Here is a 21,948-nt window from a genome sequence, read left to right as displayed (position 1 = left end):
CATGGATTAATTTCAAAGCCACCATTGCACTGAGTAAGAGAGCCCAAACACAGAAGACTGCATGCTATATGATTCTAATTATATGAACTTGAAAAACAGGCAAAATTGGTTTATGGTAATAGAAATCAGAAGGGTGGTTTCTGAGGCAGGTTGTGGGGACTGACTGGGAGAGAGTAAGAGAAAACTTTCCTGGATGATGAAAATGTTCTACATCTTAAATCCCTCTGGTTACATGATCATGCTTATTTGTCAAAACTCATTGAATCATACAATTAAGATCTATACATCGCATTATATGTAGTATGTAAATTTTACTCAATTTAAAAAGTGGCCACAGTTCTCCATCCATGTGTTCTTGCCCTTTGACATGTCATCTTGCATCTCTTTCCATCAAGAGGTAGTGGACTTCATTTTCCTGCCCCTTGAATCTGGGAAGAACTTGTAACTTGCTTTAGTCAAATAGAGTGGGGTGAAAGTGATAATGTGTTAAAATAATTAAATAGGAGGCCATTTGACTGAGATAGCTCCATTGCCTTGGGGTGCCTACGTAAGTAACCAAAATCTAACTCAAATGCATTTCTTATAAATGACTTAGAGGGAAATGAAGCTTAAGTTTAACCAATCAGAATCCAATAACTAACTAACTTCTATTTACATGACTGGAAACTTGCCACTGGATAGTCCAAATAAGACAACTACATAACAGTAACCAATCAATTATTTACTTTGATTCTTCATTCACCTTATAGAAGCCCTTCCTTAAAGCCCCTCCAATAGAGCCCCAACCACAAGCCACAGTTAGGTGCTGCCTAATTTATGAGTCTTATTTGCTCAATAGTTATTTAATGTGCCTCAATTTAATTTTTAACACATGCCGGTGTTGTCCTAGGCCTAAAAAGGCTTTGTGCACTTCTACTTTCTCTTAAACTCTGTCCAGCCACCATGGAACAATCCATAGTTAGCTTGCTAGATAATGAGAGTGAAACAGAGATAAACCAAGTCTGTCCAGCCCTACACCAAACCTACAGGATACATGAGTGAGCCTAATCAATACCACAGACATCTACCTGATATAAATAAGTGATTATTGTTTTATGTCACTAAGTTTTGAGGGGGTTTGTTAGGTAGCAAAATCTAATTAATACATATACCAAAATTGGGCAAAATTTGGTCCATCACCGATTTTGAACCTTTTATTCATCTTTAAGAAGTGGAAAATAAATTAATCTTGGGAAAGGAACACCTTTTACAGTCAATGCCAAACATATTTCTGTTAATAAATACTCTATAGGAGATTGTCAACAGATTTTCTTTTCTTTTCTTTTCTTTTTTTTTTTTTTTTTTTTTTTTTTGAGACAGAGTCTCACTCTGTTCCCTGGGCTAGAGTGCCATGGCATCAGCCTAGCTCACAGCAACCTCAAACTCCTGGGCTCAGGTGATCCTCCTGCCTCAGCCTCCCGAGTAGCTGGGACCACAGGCATGCACCACCATGCCTGGCTAATTTTTTTCTATATATTTTAGTTGTTTGGCTAATTTCTTTCTATTTTTAGTAGAGACGGGGTCTCACTCTTGCTCAGGCTGGTCTCAAACTCCTGAGCTCAAACGATCCGCCCACCTCAGCCTCCCAGAGTGCTAGGATTACAGGCATGAGCCACCATGCCCGGCCTCAACAGATTTTCTAAAGTAGTCCCAGATGAAGTTTACAGGGTCCTATGGTTTGAATATTTATCTCCTCTAAAACTCACCTTAAAACTTAACCCCAATGTGGCAGTATTGAGAGGTGGGACCTTTAAGAGGTGATTGGATCATGAGAGCTCTGCCCTCAAAATGGATTAATCCATTCATGAATTAATGTATCAATGGGCTAATGGATTAATGGGTTATCATGGGAGGGAAAATGTTGGCTTTATAAGAAGATGAAGAGAGACCTGAGCTAGCATGTTAGTATGCTCAGCCTCCTCACTATGTGATACCCTGCATCTTGGGACTCTTCATAGAGTCCTTGCCAGCAGGAAGGCTCTCGCCAGATGTGCTCCCTCAACCTTGGACATCCAGAATCCCAGCCTCCAGAATTGTAAGAAATAAGTTTTGGTTTTCTTATAAATTACCCAGTTTCAGGTATTCTGTTATAAGCAACAGAAAACAGACTAATAATTGGGATAGCCAATGATATTCTATTTGTACACAGACATTAGATTAATTCCTCTGAGAGACAAAGAGGCTTCTTTTGATTTTAAGAGAGAGAGAGAAATGACATAAATTTGTAACCTAAATGATAGAGGGTACCCTCAAACAAACTGCATGAAAATATAAGTGACATTACTATACGAGGGCTGTCTGGAAAGTATCCAGCCATTGTTAATATAATGAGAATGGCTTGTGTGACATCAGTGTAACCTGACAGCCAAGGAGAGTGGACTGCAATGCATAAACCTGAACAATGACGACTTCACAGTACTAGTCAAAGGGGACACTAGACACCACTGAGTGAGCATCATAGAGAATGCAATGTGAGCTATTGCATTCAAAATGACTGAGCAAGTAGAGCAATGAATCTGCATCAAATTTGGCGTTAAGCTTGAACATTTCTCTGAGGAAACTATTCAGATGATTCAGAAGGCTTTTGGGGATGATGCAATGAGAGCAGCACAAATAAAAGTGTGGTACAAATGCTTCAAAGATGGTCAAGAATCTGTTGAAAGTGATCCACGTTCTGGAAGGCCTGCAGCAAGCAGAACACCTGAGAATGTTGAACATGTGTGGGATAGGTTAAGAGACACTGGGAGAACTATGTGAGGTCCCAAGGTGCCTACTTTGAAGGGGACTGAGGCTTCATTGTCCTATGTACAATGTTTCTTATATCTTGTATCTTCTTCAATAAACGTCTCTATTTTTCATAGTACATGGCTGGATACTTTCTGGACAGACATAGTATATTTATATTTATATATATTTTTTATATATCTTTATATGTCAAGATTTTAAATTTTCATGTTCTTTGATTCAGTATTTCTACTTCTAGGTGTCTACCCTAAGGGCATTCACATGCATAAATAGAGTCATATTATAAAGTTGTTCCTTGCCATATAAATAAGTTGTTAAAAGCAACCAAAATGTCCATCAATAAAGACATAACTATAATGTCCATCAATTGTCAAATTTTGGCAACCCATGTTAGAGAACACTAACAGCTGTTAAAAAATGAGGGAGATCCATATATATTAAAGAAAAATTTCTGAGTTATTTAGCTAAGTGGGCTGAAAAACAAATTGATTATCAGTATGTATAGAATGATGCTATATACATGAAAAGGACATTGTGGACTCCCAAGTATCCATTCCACCTCAGCTGATTAGTCTAAGTCAGTTAGTACAAAACACTCTACTTCTGGCAGCAACATTGTTTCCATTTTACAACCATAAGCCTTAGGATGACAAAGTGGAGAGACAAAGACACTAAACTTGGAATGACCACTGAGCCACTTACTGTACCATAGCCTGAATCCTCTCTGCTTCTGGATTTCTAGATATGTGAAGCAATAAATTTTCTTATTGTTTAAGCCAGCTTGCATTGAGAAAATTTGTTATTTGTAGCCAAAAGCACCTGAATTGGATAGTTGAAAGGGAGAAAATTTAAAAAGAGAAAAACCAAAATGTCAATATTTCTCTATGTAATGAGATTATGGATAATTTCTTTTCTTTTTGCTTAAGCTGTAGTTTTTTATACAATAAACATGTTTGATAAAAAAAAATTACTTATCAAAAGCATTCAAAATTAAGCATCCTTAATTCAGAAACTTTATTACTCCTGGAATTTTTCATGACTCTTGGATATCCCTTTTATATGATCACTTGCATATGCCACATATCAATGATCAAAAAATGAGATCAACCACAAGTAAACTTGAGAGCAAACAACAAAAATTCCTACAGTATCCAAGTGAAAAAAAGGATATAAAAAATGGAATATCCTTGCCACCTACTTAGGCTTTTAAATCAGTGCTGTATAAGGTTGAATAAGTCCCAGAACTGTTCATTTTTATTATGTTTTTCTTCCATAAAAGGATGACAGATACAGTACAAACAAATTTATACCACAGATTTGGACTTACCATCATGAAGACCCTTTCTAAATATGTATTTATTGACTTTCTGAGGAATCTATATTCTGTTGTTATCAAGAACAATATTATTTACAAAAGTGGAACTCAGCACAAACTAATCAAATAAAGGAGGTTGGGAGGAAGGAAAATACCACACAAACAGGAAGCTTTAAAAAAATATTTGCTATTCTTGCAAGAGCAGCATTCTAAACTTATTTTTGTATAGAGGTTCTATCTTGAATATAAGCTATTTCAGACATGTCTAGACCCGTTTGCTATACTGGTAGTTAGGACCTCAAGGAGTCTTCTTTTGCATTAGAGTTCTTTTTTTCTTTCTTAAAAGATAATAAAATGTATGATGCAGGACTAAGGGTATGGTTTTGTCTCAGCCAGTCCTAGGGCTCATGGAGAAAGGAGCTGAAGACCAAGTGAAACAACTTCACATGGTGATCCATGAGACACGAAGGCAAAAACAGCATAGGTTTAGTGCTCATATGATATGGTAAATGCTAAGTGCAGTGTCTATTCTTTTTCTGGGGACATGACTTTGACCCAAGGAGAACTCAAAAGAATGCAATGTTGTTTTGACACCTCAACAGTCTGCAGGTGTGAGAGAACTGGGAAACAGCACATTTATTATGCACAGACATAAGTTCTCTTGGGACAGTGATAAGTACTACCTTCAAATACTTTTTTGGACAGCAGACATCAAGAAGGCTGGTAGGAGATTCTGATGAAGGAAAGATGAATACAGAATTTTCCAGGCTACTTGACATAAAAACACCTGCAAAAGCTGTCACTGGATAACAGTCAAGAGATGACTATAGCTGGAATCTATGTTGATGTTTAAGCCCCTTACAGATGAAATTCCTTAATGTGGAACTTTTCAGGAAGTCTGGAAATGCTTCCATTTCCAGCCTAAATCTCTTCTGCTTAAACAATTCTAGCTCTAGAGTAGCTTTATTGCAATGAAGATATTGCCAGACATAAAGCACTTATGGCGATAAGTGTGTACAATTTAATATACCATTTAAATTTAAGGAGTATGTGGATAAGAACCCCAGCTGGGTTGTTTAACCACCCATCCATTCGCCCATTCATCTCTCCATCCATCCATCTGTTCATACACCCATTTAATCTATAGACATTTAACTGAGTGCCTACCCTGTTTCAAATACAATGCAAAGAACAGTTTTAGTGGAACAGTGGGTATTGGACTAAAAATAGCAAAATCTAGATTGAAATGGGTTAAGCCTGATTCTCAAAATATGGTCCTCAGTAAGGGTATTCTGATAAGCTGCAAACTTGACCCATTTATACAAGTTACTTCTCCAGTTCTTATGAGAGAGTTTCATTTTTCTTTACTATAAGTACTATTTATTACTAAAGAAGAGCATAAGCAGAAATTAATAAAATCTGTAATTATTTCTTTAATGGGAAGTCTGAGTGTCATGCAACTTTTGACAATCAACATACACAAAGGCAAATAGCTGAAATTCTGAAAGCTTTAACGAAAGTCATGTTATCGGTTCATGATTAGTTTTAAATTGAGTTGATTAAGGCTTTCAACTAATGAGAAAATTTTAAATAATAAAAATTTAAAACTTTAAGTATATTTTGCTTTATTCCTTATTTTTATCATCAATTTATTTGGCTGTTGTTCAGTTAACTCTACAGTGCGCAGTGTTGCCTATTTGCATCAATATGGTAGTCTATGATTTTTCTGTAGCTAGATTTGACCCCTATTCATCATGTCATATACAGCTCTGTTACTAAAGCAGATGTACCTAATCTCCAAAATGTTTCTCCAGGAATACTTGTTTCTCACCACCAAGTTCTTATTCCACTAAAAAATAAAAATAGGGTAGTTAGACTGTGAAGTAATGTTTGTCTTCCATCAAATAGGTCATGGTGAGAAAGATTTGAGCATGGTGCACACAACTGTTAAGAATTTGGTCCTAAAAAGAATGAAGGGTAGGAAAACTAGTAGTTAAAAAAGGGGTCGGGGAGGGAGGTGCCTAAGGATATCCTTCCTTTGGGGAGATAGAAGAAACTTCAACATGTTTATAAATTTTTAACTTGACAACTCTTATCAAGCAAGAGGCTGAAGATGCAGAGAATAAAGAATAAAAGGTGAAGCAAGATTCCCAGAGGTGGGATAGAATGGCATCAAGGCCTTAGGAGAAATAGAAATTTTAGTATAAAATCTATAATGAGCACAAAATAATAGTGAGCCACTCAATATAATAATTTAGAACAAGGTGCCAATGAACTCTTATAAAATTCAGCCCCACCATAAAATGCTTATTTTAGCCTAGATTTATCAATGAATAATTTGAAAATATACAACACAATTTTCCTGTTTTGTTTTGAAGTATTTTCAAATAATGTTACCCCCCCCCCTTTTTTTTTCCAGATTGGACTCCTTCTTATCCTGAGCCAGTATATATTCCAACAGGCCTAGAAATGGAACCCATTTATCCAGACTCCAAGGAAGATACTGTAGTTTATCTAGCTGAAGATGGTGGGCAAATTATGAAACATGTTGCTGTAAAATATAATTTGGTACCTGGGTTAATCTCTTAGTTATATTTGTTTTGCTGTTTATACTAGAAATTTAATATTACCAGGAAGTCTCTGTCCCCATAAAGATGTTTGGTTACATATTGATCCAAATGTTGATTTAGTACTAATTATATTTTTGAAGGTGTACTGAAGTTTATGCAAAGTTACTTCAAAGTAAAATATCATGTTTGCCATTAACATGGAGAGTTACATTTAGAATGAATTATGCTTCACATCAATTTTGAAAGATAAATCCAGTGTAGTGCTCTGCAACTACTGCCTTCTCCATCTACAGCTCACATTGCACTCGTTCAGATGTTTTTCTTTTAATTTCATGCCTGTTTGACGCATTTCTTGGGGTTGTCATCTTTAAAAGAGAAAAAATATACCACATTGCAAAAAACCATCTAAGATTATATCTCAGGAAAGTGTTCTCAACACTTAACATCCATATTTGCACTTTGCACTTTGATAGCTTTGTTAATGCAAAATCTTATGTCTTCTTTTATGATAGTGTGCTAATAATCAAACATAGATGTCTCAGCCTATATTCAAAATTGTCCTGCTCCTGAAGCACCAATGTGAGGAAGTATGGGACGCCTGCACAATTGCATCATCAGAGCTCAATATTTTAAGAGTGTTTTCGTATGTTAAAGATAACTTCCAGGGAGCATGTGTATTTTATTTAAGGGGCTAGCAAGACAAACAGAAATTCACAGGGATTGTTTCCTGAATGGTAAGCAATTCTAGAAAACATATACTCACATACATATTTTTAAACAACTGGAAGTGACTCTGATTTTTAAAATATAATTTCAAATATTTACATGGCGAACCTGCCTTAGCTTTCTTTTGATTCATGTTTGCATAGTACCTATATCTTTTTTCCATCATTTTAATTTTAACCTATGTTTCATATTTTAATTTTTTTTTTTTTTTTTTTTGAGACAGAGTCTCACTCTGTTGCCCGGGCTAGAGTGAGTGCCATGGCGTCAGCCTAGCTCACAGAAACCTCAAACTCCTGGGCTTAAGAGATCCTCCTGCCTCAGCCTCCCGAGTAGCTGGGACTACAGGCATGTGCTACCATGCTTGGCTAATTTTTTCTATATATATTTTTAGTTGTCCAGCTAATTTCTTCCTATTTTTAGTAGAGACAGGGCCTCGCTCTTGTTCAGGCTGGTCTCGAACTCCTGACCTCGAGCGATCCACCTGCCTTGGCCTCCCAGAGGGCTAGGATTACAGGCATAAGCCACCATGCCCGGCCATCAGATTCTATTTATGTATTTTTGTGGTTGCTGTGAATGTCATTGGGGTCTTATTCATAAAATCTTTGCCTGGGCTGATATCTAGAAGAATTTTTCCTATACTTTCCTCTAGAATTCTTATGGTTTCATACTTACATTTAAATATTTTATCCCTGTTGAATTAATTTTTGTGAGTGGTGAGAGATAGGGGTCCTGTTTCATTCTTCTGCATGTGGCTGTCCAGTTTTCCCAGCACCATGTATTGAATACAGATTCTTTTCCCCAGTGTACATTGTTGTCTGCTTTGTCAAAGATCAGTTGGCTGTGGTAGGTGGTTTTATAACTAATTCAACATACACAAATCAATAAATGTGATTCACACATAAACAGAAGGAAAACAAAGACCATATGATCATCTCAATAGACGCAGAAAGAGTATTCAGCAAAATCCATCACCTTCTCATGAAAAAAAAAACCCTCAACAAACTAGGCATAGAAGAAACATATCTTACAATTATAAAAGCCATATATAACAAACCCACAGCCACATCATGCCAAATGGGGAAAGTTGAAAACATTCTCCCTAAGAACAAGACAAAGGTACCCACTGTCACCACTTCTATTCAACATAGTACTGGAAGGTCTAGCCAGAGCAATCAGGCAAGAGAAAGAAATAAAGGGTATCCAAACTGGGAAAAAGGAGGTCAAACTATCACTCTTCACTGACAACATGATCTTATATCTAGAAGTCCCCAAAGACTATACCAAGAGACTCTGGAATTGATAAATAAATTCAGCAAAGTCCCAAGATACAAAATCCATATACACAAATCAGTAGCATTTCTATATACCAATAACATTCAAGCTGAGAGTCAAATCAAAGACTCAGTACCATTCACAATAGCTGCAAAGAAAATAAAATACTTAGAAATATACTTAACCAAGGAGGTGAAAATTCTCTACAAGGAAAACTATGATGCATGGGGAAAGAAATCACAGAGGACACCAATGAATGGAAAAACATATTAGGCTCATGGATCAGTAGAATCAACATTGTTAAAATGTCCATACTACCCAAAGTGATTTACAGGTTCAATGCAGTCCCCATCAAAATACCAATGTCATGCTTCACAAACCTAGAAAAAATAATTCTACACTTCATTTGGAACCAGGAAAGAGCCCAAACAGATAAAGCAATCTTAATCAAAAAGAACAAATGTAGTGGCATCACATTATCACACTTCTAACTGTAGTACAAGGCTGTAGTAACCCAAATAGCATGGTATTGGTACAAAAGTAGAGACATAAACCAATGGAACAAAATCTGTTTCTTTTTACCAGTACCCTAAGTGTAACAGTGATCATTGTCCTTACCCCAATAATTTAAGGTTTTTGTTCCACAAGGGAGATAGGGGAGAATGATTTGGGCAGGGTTTTGTGCTTTTCTTGCTTTGGCTGCTACTCGCTTCCCCACATCTATGCCATACATGGTGCTTTCTCAGGACTGTCACCAATGTTTTTTTTGTGAGTACTTGGTGAGGTCAATGAGAAAAGACTGAGTGGGTATAAAATTCCTTTATGCCTTTATATCCCTTATATCATTCCTGAGATTCTATATTCTTTACTAGCCCCCACTCAACTTTTACCAATTGGTTAAAATTTTAACTGAATATTTCTTGCTAGACTATTCCTTGGTAGACTTCCCCAGGAAAGCTAGTGCTTATGTTCCGTCTTTCTTTAGAAATGCTTTAAATTTTCTTCCATCATTTTTTGAAGGACATTCTCACTGGATATAGAATTCTAAGTCAACTTTTTTCTTTAAAGATATTTTTCCATTGTCTTGTAGCATCTGTTGTCTTTGATAAGAAGTCAGCCATAAGTTATATAGGCATGCTTCATAGATATTGTGGGTTTGCTTCTGGACCACTGCAATAAAGTGAATATGGTAATAAAGTGATGTTTGCTTATTCACATAATTTTATTCACACAAATTTTTTGGTTTGCCAGTGCATATAAGTTACGTTCACACTATACTATAGCCTATTAAGTATGCAATAATAGCATGATATTTAAAAAACAATGTATATTCCTTCATTAAAAATACTCTATTGCTAAAAAATGCTAACAATCATCTGATCCTTCAGAAAAGCACATTCTTTTTGCTGGTGGAGGGTCTTGCCTTAACATTGATGGCAGCTAATTGATCAGGGTGGTGGTTGCTGAAGATTGGAGTGGCTGTGACAATTTCTTAAAATAAGAAAACAATGAAGTTTTCCACGTCAGCTGACTCTTCTTTCAATGACCCTATGTAGTTCTATTCTATGTGTTGTCCAAATGCATGACAACAGCTCTTATTTTTTGTCCTGCATTATAATCATTTACAGTGAAAGGACAAGTTCAGAACTACTGCATCATGACCAGAAGTAGAATGAATATTTTTTGTTGTTGTTGTTTGTTTGTTTTGAGACAGAGTCTCGCTCTGTTGCCTGGGCTAGAGTGCCATGGCATCAGCCTAGCTCACAGCAATCTCAAACTCCTGGGCTTAAGCAATCCTCCTGCCTCAGCCTCCTGAGTAGCTGGGACTACAGGCATGCGCCACCATGCCCGGCTAATTTTTTCTATATATATTTTTAGTTGGCCAGATAATTTCTTTCTATTTTTAGTAGAGATAGGGTCTCGCTCTTGCCCAGGCTGGTAAAATGAATATTTTTAATGTGAGAAATATACAAACTTATTTTAGGCATTACCTTTCTAGTCTAAAGACTCCTAGACTCTCTTACTTCAACATAAATCTGTGTAAATTAGTGCCAAATTACTTTAAAATTTACGGTCCTTGTACTATTGCTCCAAATTCTTCCTAGCTCAGATGAGATCCAGCATGAATAGGATGGTATGGCCATAGACTATTGCTCCAAATTCTATACCTGCATATTATAGGCATGTTTTGACATCTCTATGGTCTTCTTCTCTCATCAGCTTACAAAGAGCCCTGTTTTGTATATTCTCGAGTTGGGGGCAACCGAACACCCTTGAAGCAACCTGTGGATTCCTGTGACAACACTTTGATGTTTGAAGCAAGGTTTGAGAGTGGTAATCTACAGAAGGTAGTCAAAGTGTAGGTTTTAATTATTTTTATTCAAGGAGCTAGACCATCAACCATTTATTATTTTCTGTATCAGGTACATTAAAGTTCTTAGTAACCATTATTAAACTGTAATTCTTTGAAGTATAGATGCTATTTAGGAATTATTGGAGGGGCATGTATAAAAGGTTCTGAATTAAAATAATTTTGAGAAATATGAGTTAAATTTAAGCAGGTTTCTGTACTATACATTTTCATTATGGTGCTATGAATTGTCACACACATAACCAGTGCTTCTCAAAGTTTTGAATTGAATAGTTCTCGTAATGAATGTTCCATAAAATATCCCAAGGGCATTCATTTATCTAAAAAATATTTATTATGGAAATTTTTTAACATACACCTAAGTACAGAGAATAATACAATTCTACATTCACTACCATATACCCATCACCTCAGTTCAACAGCTTTCAAGTTCTGCAACATTTGTTTCATCTATTGGTAGGTCATTATTTACAACTATACACACATGCACATATACTAAGTACATAGTGCTGACAGAATAGAAAATTACTTGGTAAAAAGAGTCACAACTAGCTAGGCAAGATTGTTATGTATATAAATAATGTTCTAGTGGAATTATTATATTTGCCTTTATTTAAACATCTCCAATGACTGAGTATGGGGATGCAAATAGTTATCAAATGCAGTTCTTATCCTCAAGAAGTTCAAATTTTGTAATCTATGTGATCATATTATTTAATAATTTATGTTTTTTAACCTCTCTATGATATTTTATTAATATATTCCTAGAATTAGAATCTAACAGAAAATAGGAATATATGTCCAAGTAAAATAAGAATCCTTAGACTTTTTTTTTTTTTTTGAGACAGAGTCTCGCTTTGTTGCCCAGGCTAGAATGAGTGCCGTGGCATCAGCCTAGCTCACAGCAACCTCAGACTCCTCGGCTTAAACAATCCTCCTGCCTCAGCCTCCCGAGTAGCTGGGACTACAGGCATGCGCCACCATGCCCGGCTAATTTTTTCTATATAGATTTTTAGTTGTCCAGATAATTTCTTTCTATTTTTAGTAGAGACGGGGTCTTGCTCTTGCTCAGGCTGGTCTTGAACGCCAGACCTCAAGCGATCCACCCGCCTCGGCCTCCCAGAGTGCTAGGATTACAGGCGTGAGCCACCGCGCCCCCGGCCTAGAATCCTTAGACTTTGTTTCAGTTTCACTAACTCTTTAATCATTTCTTTTATAGAAAATATAATTGGGTTGAAATATATAAATTTTATCAAATACTCATGTTTTTATGTGCTCTTTTGAATTACAAAGAGATAAAAAGGCTTTAGAATTAGCATAGAAGCAGTTTCTCACCCAATAAAAGACAAAATTTTACAACCTTTATGTTTTTAGTTACTTGCTATTGGATACTGCCTAAATGAACATTGTTTTCTAAAAAACTTTCTGTGAATAGGTAAAAATAATTTTCCTTATTTAATTTAAACTTGAATGTCATTTTTACATTCTTATGTGCTTCTTTTCTCGTCCTTTCTTGTGTATCAGGGAAGAACATGAATACCAGCTGACTTTGCGCCCTGACCTCTTCACACACAAACACACCCAGTGGTACTATTTCCAAGTCACTAATACCCAAGCAGGAATAGTCTACAGATTCACTATTGTCAATTTCACCAAGCCTGCTAGTCTTTACAATCGGGGTATGCGCCCACTGTTCTATTCTGAGAAAGAAGCCAAGGCTCATCATATTGGCTGGCAGAGAATAGGAGACCAAATCAAATATTATAGGAACAACCCTGGGCAAGATGGGCGCCATTATTTCTCTCTTACGTGGACATTTCAATTTCCACACAACAAAGATACTTGCTACTTTGCTCACTGCTATCCCTACACTTACACCAATCTGCAAGACTACCTTTCTGGCATCAATAATGACCCAGTACGGTCAAAGTTTTGTAAAATACGTGTCCTGTGCCACACACTTGCTAGGAACATGGTGTATGTTTTAACAATCACTACCCCCTTGAAGAACACTGACTCGAGAACCCGCAAGGCCGTGATTCTGACCGCAAGGGTCCATCCAGGGGAATCCAACAGCTCTTGGATTATGAAAGGCTTCCTAGATTATATTTTAGGAGACTCAAGTGATGCACAGTTGCTTCGGGACACTTTCGTCTTCAAGGTGGTGCCCATGCTGAATCCAGATGGTGTGATTGTGGGAAATTATCGGTGTTCCTTAGCTGGACGGGATTTAAACCGTAATTATACATCTGTCCTGAAGGAATCTTGTCCTTCTGTATGGTATACCCGGAACATGATCCGTAGGTAAAATAAGCTTCAAATTACCTCTCTGCTTATTTCATAACCTTGGTAGTAAGAATTTTGCTCCCACAGTCCCACTCATTTTACTCGAACTTTTCTTAAGATAGTTTACTATATAACTACTGTATTTTTCCCCATTCTTCTCAACTCTTATTCTATACTCTTCTGGCATTATGCCACTGGATTCATTAGCCTTCTCTTAAATAATGAAATAGACTCCAGAATGTTTTGATGGCTCTGTGAAACTAATAGATAAACTTGTATATCCCAAATTTGGTTTCTCAATAAAGCTAACAGTACCATTGATGTTTACACTGGGATCCTTGAATCCTTTATATGTGAAAATTAATTACATCTCACAGAGCCTTCTGGCACTGTGTTGCTCATACATTGCTCTATGAGTCTTTTTGATTATCAGGTTACATAATTATTTAAACTTCATGAACAATAGTCTCATTTGCCCCTAAAAAATTGAACAGCTTTAAATTTTCTAGAATTTAAGAATCTAGAACAGTAAAATGCACATAACATATAATTATTTGTTGAATGGGTGAATTCTTTGATAGATTCAGGTAATAATAATCAGGAATAGACATGTGCTACAGCAGAAAGATTTATTGGCATCAGAGAACATCCATTTCAAGTTCAAAGGCTCTTAACCTTTTGGGTTAAGAGCATGGACTTTGGAGTTAAGCATATCACATTGGAATTCCTGCTATATCAGTTATTAATTGTGTGACCCTGTGCAATTTAAAAACCAATATAAGTCTCAGTTTTGTCATTTATAAGATAGAAATAATAATACTTGCCTCAAAGACAGTAGAATTAAATGTGAAAATTATTACTAAAGTACTCAGAATAGGATCTGGACCACTGAAAGCTCTAAATGTATTCAGTGATTTCTCTAGTGTATTCAGTGTTTTCTCTAGTGTAAAAAGAAAAAAAGTTGTTAATTTTAAGCAGATGTAGATGTGAAAACTCTTTGTAAACAATTTAGGGTTATTCAAAGGTCACAGTAATTAGTACTATTATAGAGAATGTTTACATCCTTATCCAGCTTTTTGTTACCAGGGCGCCTCACAGGGTCAAGCACAAAAGAACCATGTTACAAAGCCAAGGATCCCAAGGATACCTCCAGGTCCTCAGAGGAGCTGACATATTTAGAAGTATTAATACCTGTCATGGCTCCTACTGTCTTAGAGAGTTCAGCCTTAACTTTCACTTTCATATCAATCCTTTTATCTACTTAGGCACATAGGGAGTAAAGTGCAGAGCCCCACAATAAGGAACAAAAACCCTGGATTTATACCCCTCAAAAATGTGGATTCCAGGATTCCTTGAAGGCATTTAGGATATGTTTTAAGTGATTAAATAAATAAATAACCTGTGACTTCTTTATTTTTCCAGTGATGGCAAATAATAAAAACGGAGCTGACTAAATAAATGCAATGTGGTGTCCTGGGTTGGATTCTGTAATAGAAAAGAGGCATTAATTAAAAAAAAAAAAACTAGGGCAATCCAAATAAAGTTGGTACTTTAGTTAATAGTAATGTACCAATGTTGTTTTCTTCATTTTTAACAATGTGCTGTGGTCATGCACTATGTTAACATTAGGGAAAACTGGGTGAGGGATATACAAGAACTCTCTCTTTTTGCAACTGTTGTATAAACCTAAAATTATTCCAAAGTAAAGTTTATTTTATATATACACACATGGACATATATAAAGTAATTTAATGTAAGATGAAAGAAACCAATATCCTCTTTCGCTTCAGCAGTATAGCATTTCTTTGGGCATTTATTATATAACGTAATATATTTTTATACATAAATAATATATGTGGCACCAATGGAATGTCTATTAGAATATCTATAATGTCTACTTAATGCTCTTTGACATTAAGGGTCCCTGGTCTGACACACAATGGATTACAGGTCAAGGCCCTTTGGCTTGTCTCTATGGAAACTTTGTTAAATGTCTCAGTTCTTCTCAGATTGCCTTGTAAAGAAGGTTAAGGCAGGAGTCTATTCAGCAAGTTTCGAAAAGACTTCTAAGAAAGAGAAATACCTTAATACAATTAATCATACGGAGATAAGTAGGATAAGAAATCAGTCACATATGTGTGGAAAAGTGAGCACCTATAAGTATATCTAAGATTAAGTATACTTAAAGCATATTAGAATAAGAGAGTGTAGCTCTTAGTATAGGGTACTTGGTATAAAATACTTAGAATATCTTAATTACCTGTGGGTAAGAAGAAAATCCAAACTGTTTCTAAAATTATTTAAATTAATGTAAGATGAGAGAGCCTAATATCCTGTTTTACTTCAGCAGTATAGCATTTCTTTGGGAGTTAATTATTTAAAAATAGATATTTCTTTTGACTCACAAGAAGTCGAAAGATCACTAATAGGGAATTTTTGATTTAAAAAATGTATAGCATGTTTTATATTTAAGAACTTAACTTGATATCAATGCCTTATAATCTAGCTAGTTTTCTAAAAACTCACAATGATCATTTAGTGGCTTTATGTTAGTCTTATGTTATCAATTAGAATTTATTAGGCACTAAATGAGAAAGGGCACTAAATTAATACATGTAACGAGTTTTAGTTTGGTATTTCATTATAGTTTAAAGGAATATTATTTCTAATAGAAACAATGCTTTGAATGTTTTTATTTTAGGTTTTAATGTTTTTGTTATTTTGTTATAAATGTAATACATTTCATATTATTATAAATACCATTGCTAATACTTTGGTATTTATCTTTCCAGATATAACAAGTAGTACATGCAATTCTGATTATCTAAGTAATATAATAATCTACCACCTTAACACACCACCACTCTTTTATCTTTTGAAAGCCTCCTTTACGAATGATTTTCATCAATCGGTTTGGGGGGTTTATTTTTTGTTATTTTTATATTAATTGAGTGTTAAATTATAGAGACTATGGATTGTGCTATTAAGGATTGTATAATAATTTCTTTAAAATATTTATTAGCAATCTACTGGAAAAAATCAATTCAAACTTTAGTACCATTTTTCTCAAAATGATATTTAGTCACCACATTAATAAGGATTAAATATTGATTGGCTTCAGCACCAATTCATCAGGCACTCAGTTTTTAACAAATATTTGGGCACTTAATTATGTGCACAGTATTGTTCTAGATGATTTGAAGCATTCCCCATCCTAATGAGCTTATATATCAAAAAATATGAAAACTTTCCTAGGCAAGTACCAAGTATATGGTACCCATATTAAATGCTACAGGAGTTCAAAGAGAGAAAAATCCATGGGCTTGACTAATTGTAAAGGAAGTGAGACATGCGGTCAGTCTTGAAGGATAGAGGATAATATTTACATTTACAAAGATGAAGAAGGAAGGTATTTTAGTCAGAATTTATATGAAAGGTAATGGGCAAAGACGTGAGTGGGAAAACTGTAATAAAAATCAGGGAGATCTTGCTGAAGAATGTTTTGGGAGTAAGTTAAATTTTGTCCTTATAATGAATGATGACAGCATTCAGATTTTATATATGGTTAATAGTAAATTATTGTAGATTTTTAAGTAAAAAGTGTATTAATAATAGGCATATAGATATGAAGAGACATAAGATGAAAGCTAGGATATAAAAAATTCTATTTATCTGGATATTACATTTGTAAATCCATAGTTGTGCCCATAGAAGAAAAATGCAGAAGTAAAATTTAATAATTTATTCTTTTCCTTCTTGACAGACTGATGGAGAAACAAGAGGTTCTTTTATATTGTGATCTTCACGGCCATAGTAGGAAAGAGAATATCTTCATGTATGGCTGTGATGGTAGTAAGAGATCTAAAGCGTTATACTTACAGCAACGAATCTTTCCACTTATGCTGAGCAAAAACTGTCCTGATAAAGTAAGCATCTTTTAAGATTGTAACTTTTCCTTTACTAAATGTTGCCCACGTGGGACAGCAGAATGGATAATCCTGTTCAGTAAACTGCTTTTTAATTTAGTTACTGTGACTGGTTTATATAATTTGCCATAAGAAATCAACTATATAGAACTGTTTAGCAGCCAATAATTTGAAAATATGAGGAAAAAAAAGACAAAACTGCCCCAAATCCTACCAGTTTAATGCCACCACCATTTTACCTTTGGAAAGATTCCTTGATTAGTCATTTTATCAGTCAGTCTTGAGGCCTTATTTTTTATTGTTTTAATATTCATTGAGTGCCTAAATTATACAGGTTAAAGATTATGCTCTTAAGGAATGTATAATAATTTCTTTAAAGTATCTATTATAATTTTACCAGGAAAAAAATCAGTTCAATAACCAATATTTCAAAAAATTATAGAAATTAAAATGAGAAAAAAATAGTTGTATTATTATTTTTAAAGACTGAGGAGATGTTGGAGCCATTCATTTACAAAGATGTGAAAATTATTTTAACTATTCGTTAGAGAAAATATTTTAACATAGCAAAGAAAATTCCTGAAGATGTTCCATTAAGTTTTCAACCAACCAATTCAATCATAAAGGACTTATGGGGAAGTACTCATAGTCTTCCATGGATAGTTGGAGCCCAAAGACATAAAAAAGAAAGAACGATCTGGTAAAAATAACTATTTACAGGAAGCACAGGTTTATTGCCCAAATAGGATTCATTCCTTCACAAAGAAAGATCAGAGAAACCAAATTTGTATAGAGATAGGTCCCTATATAAACCAAATTTATATAGGAATGGCTTCCTATATATTTCCCATATAGTTTATTTCTCTCAATACTGTTAGATATAGTTTATTTCTCCTATAAAATGATCCCATGTTACTAAGATATTTTAATATTTGTCTATTGAAATATTCATTGGATCTTAGATCTCTAATCTATTATGCTTTAGATTAAACAGACCAATTTCTTGAGCATAACAAACAACCAGTCTGCCATTTAAACAGGTCTTCACATAATATAAAATTTACTTGAAATACAGAGGCTTCCATGTCTACATTTTCTGCTAAGTGCTTCTTATTGAAATTTCTTTGTGTAAATCCACAACTATAGTTGGAGATTCCAAATTCCTTTCTCAGTAATCTGTAATTGGTAGATAGACAATAAACAAGGATATATAACAACTGGACAAGACCATCAACCAACTGATTTAACTGACATGTTTCCAGAACACTATGCTGAACAGCAGAATATACATTATATTCAAATGCGATGGAACAGTCACCAATAAAGATCGTATCCTGGTTTAAAACAAACCTTAACACATTTAAAGAATTAAAATAAAAAATAAATAAATAAATAAATAAAAATAAAAAAAAAATAAAATCATACAAAGTATTTTTCTGGCCATAATGACATTAGGCTTGAAATCAATAAAAGAAATATAAGAGGAAAATCTTCAAACATGTAGAAATGAAACCACATTTCTAAATAATCCATAGACCAAAGAGGAACTCTCAAGGAAGATTAGAGTATATTTTGAACCGAAGGAAATGAAAATATACAACATCAAGTTTTGTGAAATTGAGCTAACGTGGTAGTACTTACAAGAAAATGTATAGCATTAAATGCTTATATTAGAAAAGAACAAAGGTCTCAAATCAATAATCTAAATTTCCCCCATAAGAAACTAGAAAAAGAAAGACAAGGTAAACCCAAAACCAGCAGAAGGAAGCAGATAATTAAGATAAAAGCAGATTAATGAAATTAGAAACAGAAAAATTATGGAGAAAATCAGTTAAACAGAAAGCTTGTGTTTGGAAAAGATCAGTAAAACTGATAAAACTTTACCAAGACTGACCAGAAGGAGTAGGAGGAAGAGGAGGAGGAAGCGAAGACAATAATGACACAAATTACCAATATCAAAAATGAAAAAGGAGTGTAACTACAGACTGCAGGCATTAAAGGACAATAAGAAAAAACTCAACTCTATGCACATAAATTTAATAACTTAAATGAAATGAACCAATTCCCCAAAAACTACAAAACTACCCAAACTCACTCGAGGTGAAACAGATAATCTGAATAGTCCTAAAAAGCATTTCAAAAAGAAACTTACCAAAAAGAAATCTGCAGATCCGTATAGATTCACTGAACCATTCTAACAAAAATTTAAAGACACAATCTTTTCCAGGATTATCGTGATACCAAGGAAAGTAAACACAGTGCAAGAAGAGAAAATTGTAGACAAATAGCCCTCATGAACATAGATTTTAAAAATCCTCAATAAAATGTTAGCATATTAAGTCCACCAATACATAAAAGAAATAACATATCATGACCCAATGAGGTTTATTTCAAGAATGTAAGGCTGATTCCATATTTGAAAATTAATCAGTGTAATCCACAACATTAAAAGTCTAAAGAAGAAAACCTGTGTTATCACATCAATTAATGTAGAAAAAACTTTTAACAAAATTCTGCATCCATTTATGATAAAAACTTTCAGCAAATAAAGAATGAAAAGTACTTTCTCAACCTGATAAAAGACATCTACAAAAGACTAGTTAACAACATACTTAAGGATGAAAGTTACTGAATGTTTTCCTCCTTAGGTCAGGAACAAGACAAGGATGTTCCCTCTTACCCTCTCCATGCAGCCTTGTACGAGAGGTTTTTACCAGTGCAATAAGGTAAAAAAAGAAAAAAGAAAGAAAGAAATCAAAGTAGGCAGACTGGAAAAAGAAGTAATGAAAGCAACATGATTGTCTATATAGAAAATCCAAAGTGACCCACATAAAAACTCCTAGAACTAAAAAGTAAGTTCAGCAAGGTTATAGGATACAAGGTAAACCCACAAAAAACAACTGCATTTCTATATTCTCACAATAAATAATTGGAAACCAAAATTAAAAACAATCTTATTTTTACCATAGCTCCAAAATAAATACTTAGTTATAAACCTAACAAAACATAGGTCCAAAATAAATACTGAGTTATAAATCTAACAAAATATCTAAAAAAATTGATGATGTAAATCAAAAAACCAAATAAATGGAAAAACATGCGGTATTATAGATTGGAAAACTGGACACAGTAAGCTATCAAGTCCCCAAATTGATCTATAGCTGTAACAAAATTCCAAACAAAATCACAGCATAATTGTTTGTAAATATAAACAACCTGATTCTAAAATTGATAAGAAAATACAAAGGAACTAAAATAGGCAAAACAATTTTGAAAAAAAATAAAGTCGAAGGAATCACACTATCAAATTTTAAGACAGTAAAAAACTACAGTAATCAAGACAGTGTGGTAATAGGAACTGTATAAACACTTGGAGCAATAGTACAGAATGGGAAGTCTAGTAATAGACGGCCACATATGTGGCCTTTTGATAAAGGTACTCAGGAAATTTAATGGGAAAAAAGCATTCAATAAATGGTGTTAGAATAATTGGACATCCCTATGAAAAACAAAAACAAAAATCCTCCACCGTAAATGTAAAATGTAAAGCTATAAAACTTTTATAAGAAATCATAGAAGAAAAAGTATATGACATGGAATTAGGCAAAAAAGTTCTTAAACATATACCAAAAGCATGATCCATTGGATCATAACAAATTGATACACTGGACTTCATCAAAATTAATCCTTCTGCTCTGTGAAAGATCCTGTTAAGACAGGATGCAAAGATAAGCTACAGATAGGAGAAAATATTTGCAATCATATATCTAACAAAGAACTTATATCCAGAATAACTCAATAGTAACAAAACAAATAAGCCAATTTAAACTGGCAATAATCTTGAATACACACTTCACCAAAAAGGATCTATGACAGCAAATAAGCACATGAAAAGATGTATGACATCATTAGCCATTTGGGAACTGCAATTTAAACCATGAGAAGATACAATCACACACCTATTAGAATTGCTAAAATAAAAAATACTGACTATCCCAACTGCTAACAAGAATTTGGAGCAAGCGGAACCCTCATACTATACATTGTTGATAGGAATGCAAAACGGTATAGAATTTTAGAAAATAACTTAGCATTTTCTTATAAAGTTAAATGTACACTTATATGATCCAGCAATCCCATTCCTAGGTATTTACCCTAGAGAAATGAAAACTTACATTCATATGTAAACATGTACACCCAAATGTTTATAGCAGCTCTATTGTAACTACCAAAAGCTGGAAACAATCCAATGTTCTTTAACTCGTGAGTGGATAACTGTCCTTTAACTGGTGAATTTTAGTACATCCATACAGTGAAATAGTACTCAGCAATAAAAAGGAATGAATATTCATACAGGCGATAGCTTAAATAAATCTCAAAGGTGTTATACTAAGCCAAAGAAGTCAGTCTAAAAATGTTACATACTGCATGATTCCATTTATATGACAATCTTGAAGAAAAAAACTAGTGAAAGAAAGCAAATCAATAGTTTCCAAGTGTTAAAGGTGGCAGGAGGGTGTGACTGCAAACGGGGTAGCACGAGGAGGTTTTTTAGGGGCAATAGAACTGTTCTGTATTCTGATTGTGGTGGTGGTTACACCAATCTATACATGTGCTGAAATACACAGAATGGAACATAGAAACATCAATTTATTGTAAGTTAATTAAAAAATAAATTTACCCAAAAAATCTCTTTGT

At 34.3% G+C, this 21,948-nt stretch overlaps 1 protein-coding gene across 1 annotated transcript in view; it reads left to right on the top strand.

Annotated features, from left to right (window-relative positions):
- Nucleotides 1-21,948, top strand: part of AGBL3 (AGBL carboxypeptidase 3) — a 55,639-nt gene that overhangs the window by 8,626 nt on the left and 25,065 nt on the right. Inside the window, exons 5-8 of the mRNA XM_045564849.1 lie at nucleotides 6,519-6,626; nucleotides 10,888-11,026; nucleotides 12,563-13,342; nucleotides 17,088-17,250. Of these exons, the coding sequence (XP_045420805.1) occupies nucleotides 6,519-6,626; nucleotides 10,888-11,026; nucleotides 12,563-13,342; nucleotides 17,088-17,250 (1,190 nt within the window). The remainder of the gene's footprint in view (nucleotides 1-6,518; nucleotides 6,627-10,887; nucleotides 11,027-12,562; nucleotides 13,343-17,087; nucleotides 17,251-21,948) is intronic.

The sequence above is a fragment of the Lemur catta genome, chromosome 11, assembly GCF_020740605.2.
Source record: "Lemur catta isolate mLemCat1 chromosome 11, mLemCat1.pri, whole genome shotgun sequence".
Classification (NCBI taxonomy): Eukaryota; Metazoa; Chordata; class Mammalia; order Primates; family Lemuridae; genus Lemur; species Lemur catta.
This window is presented reverse-complemented; position numbering and strand designations above follow the sequence as displayed.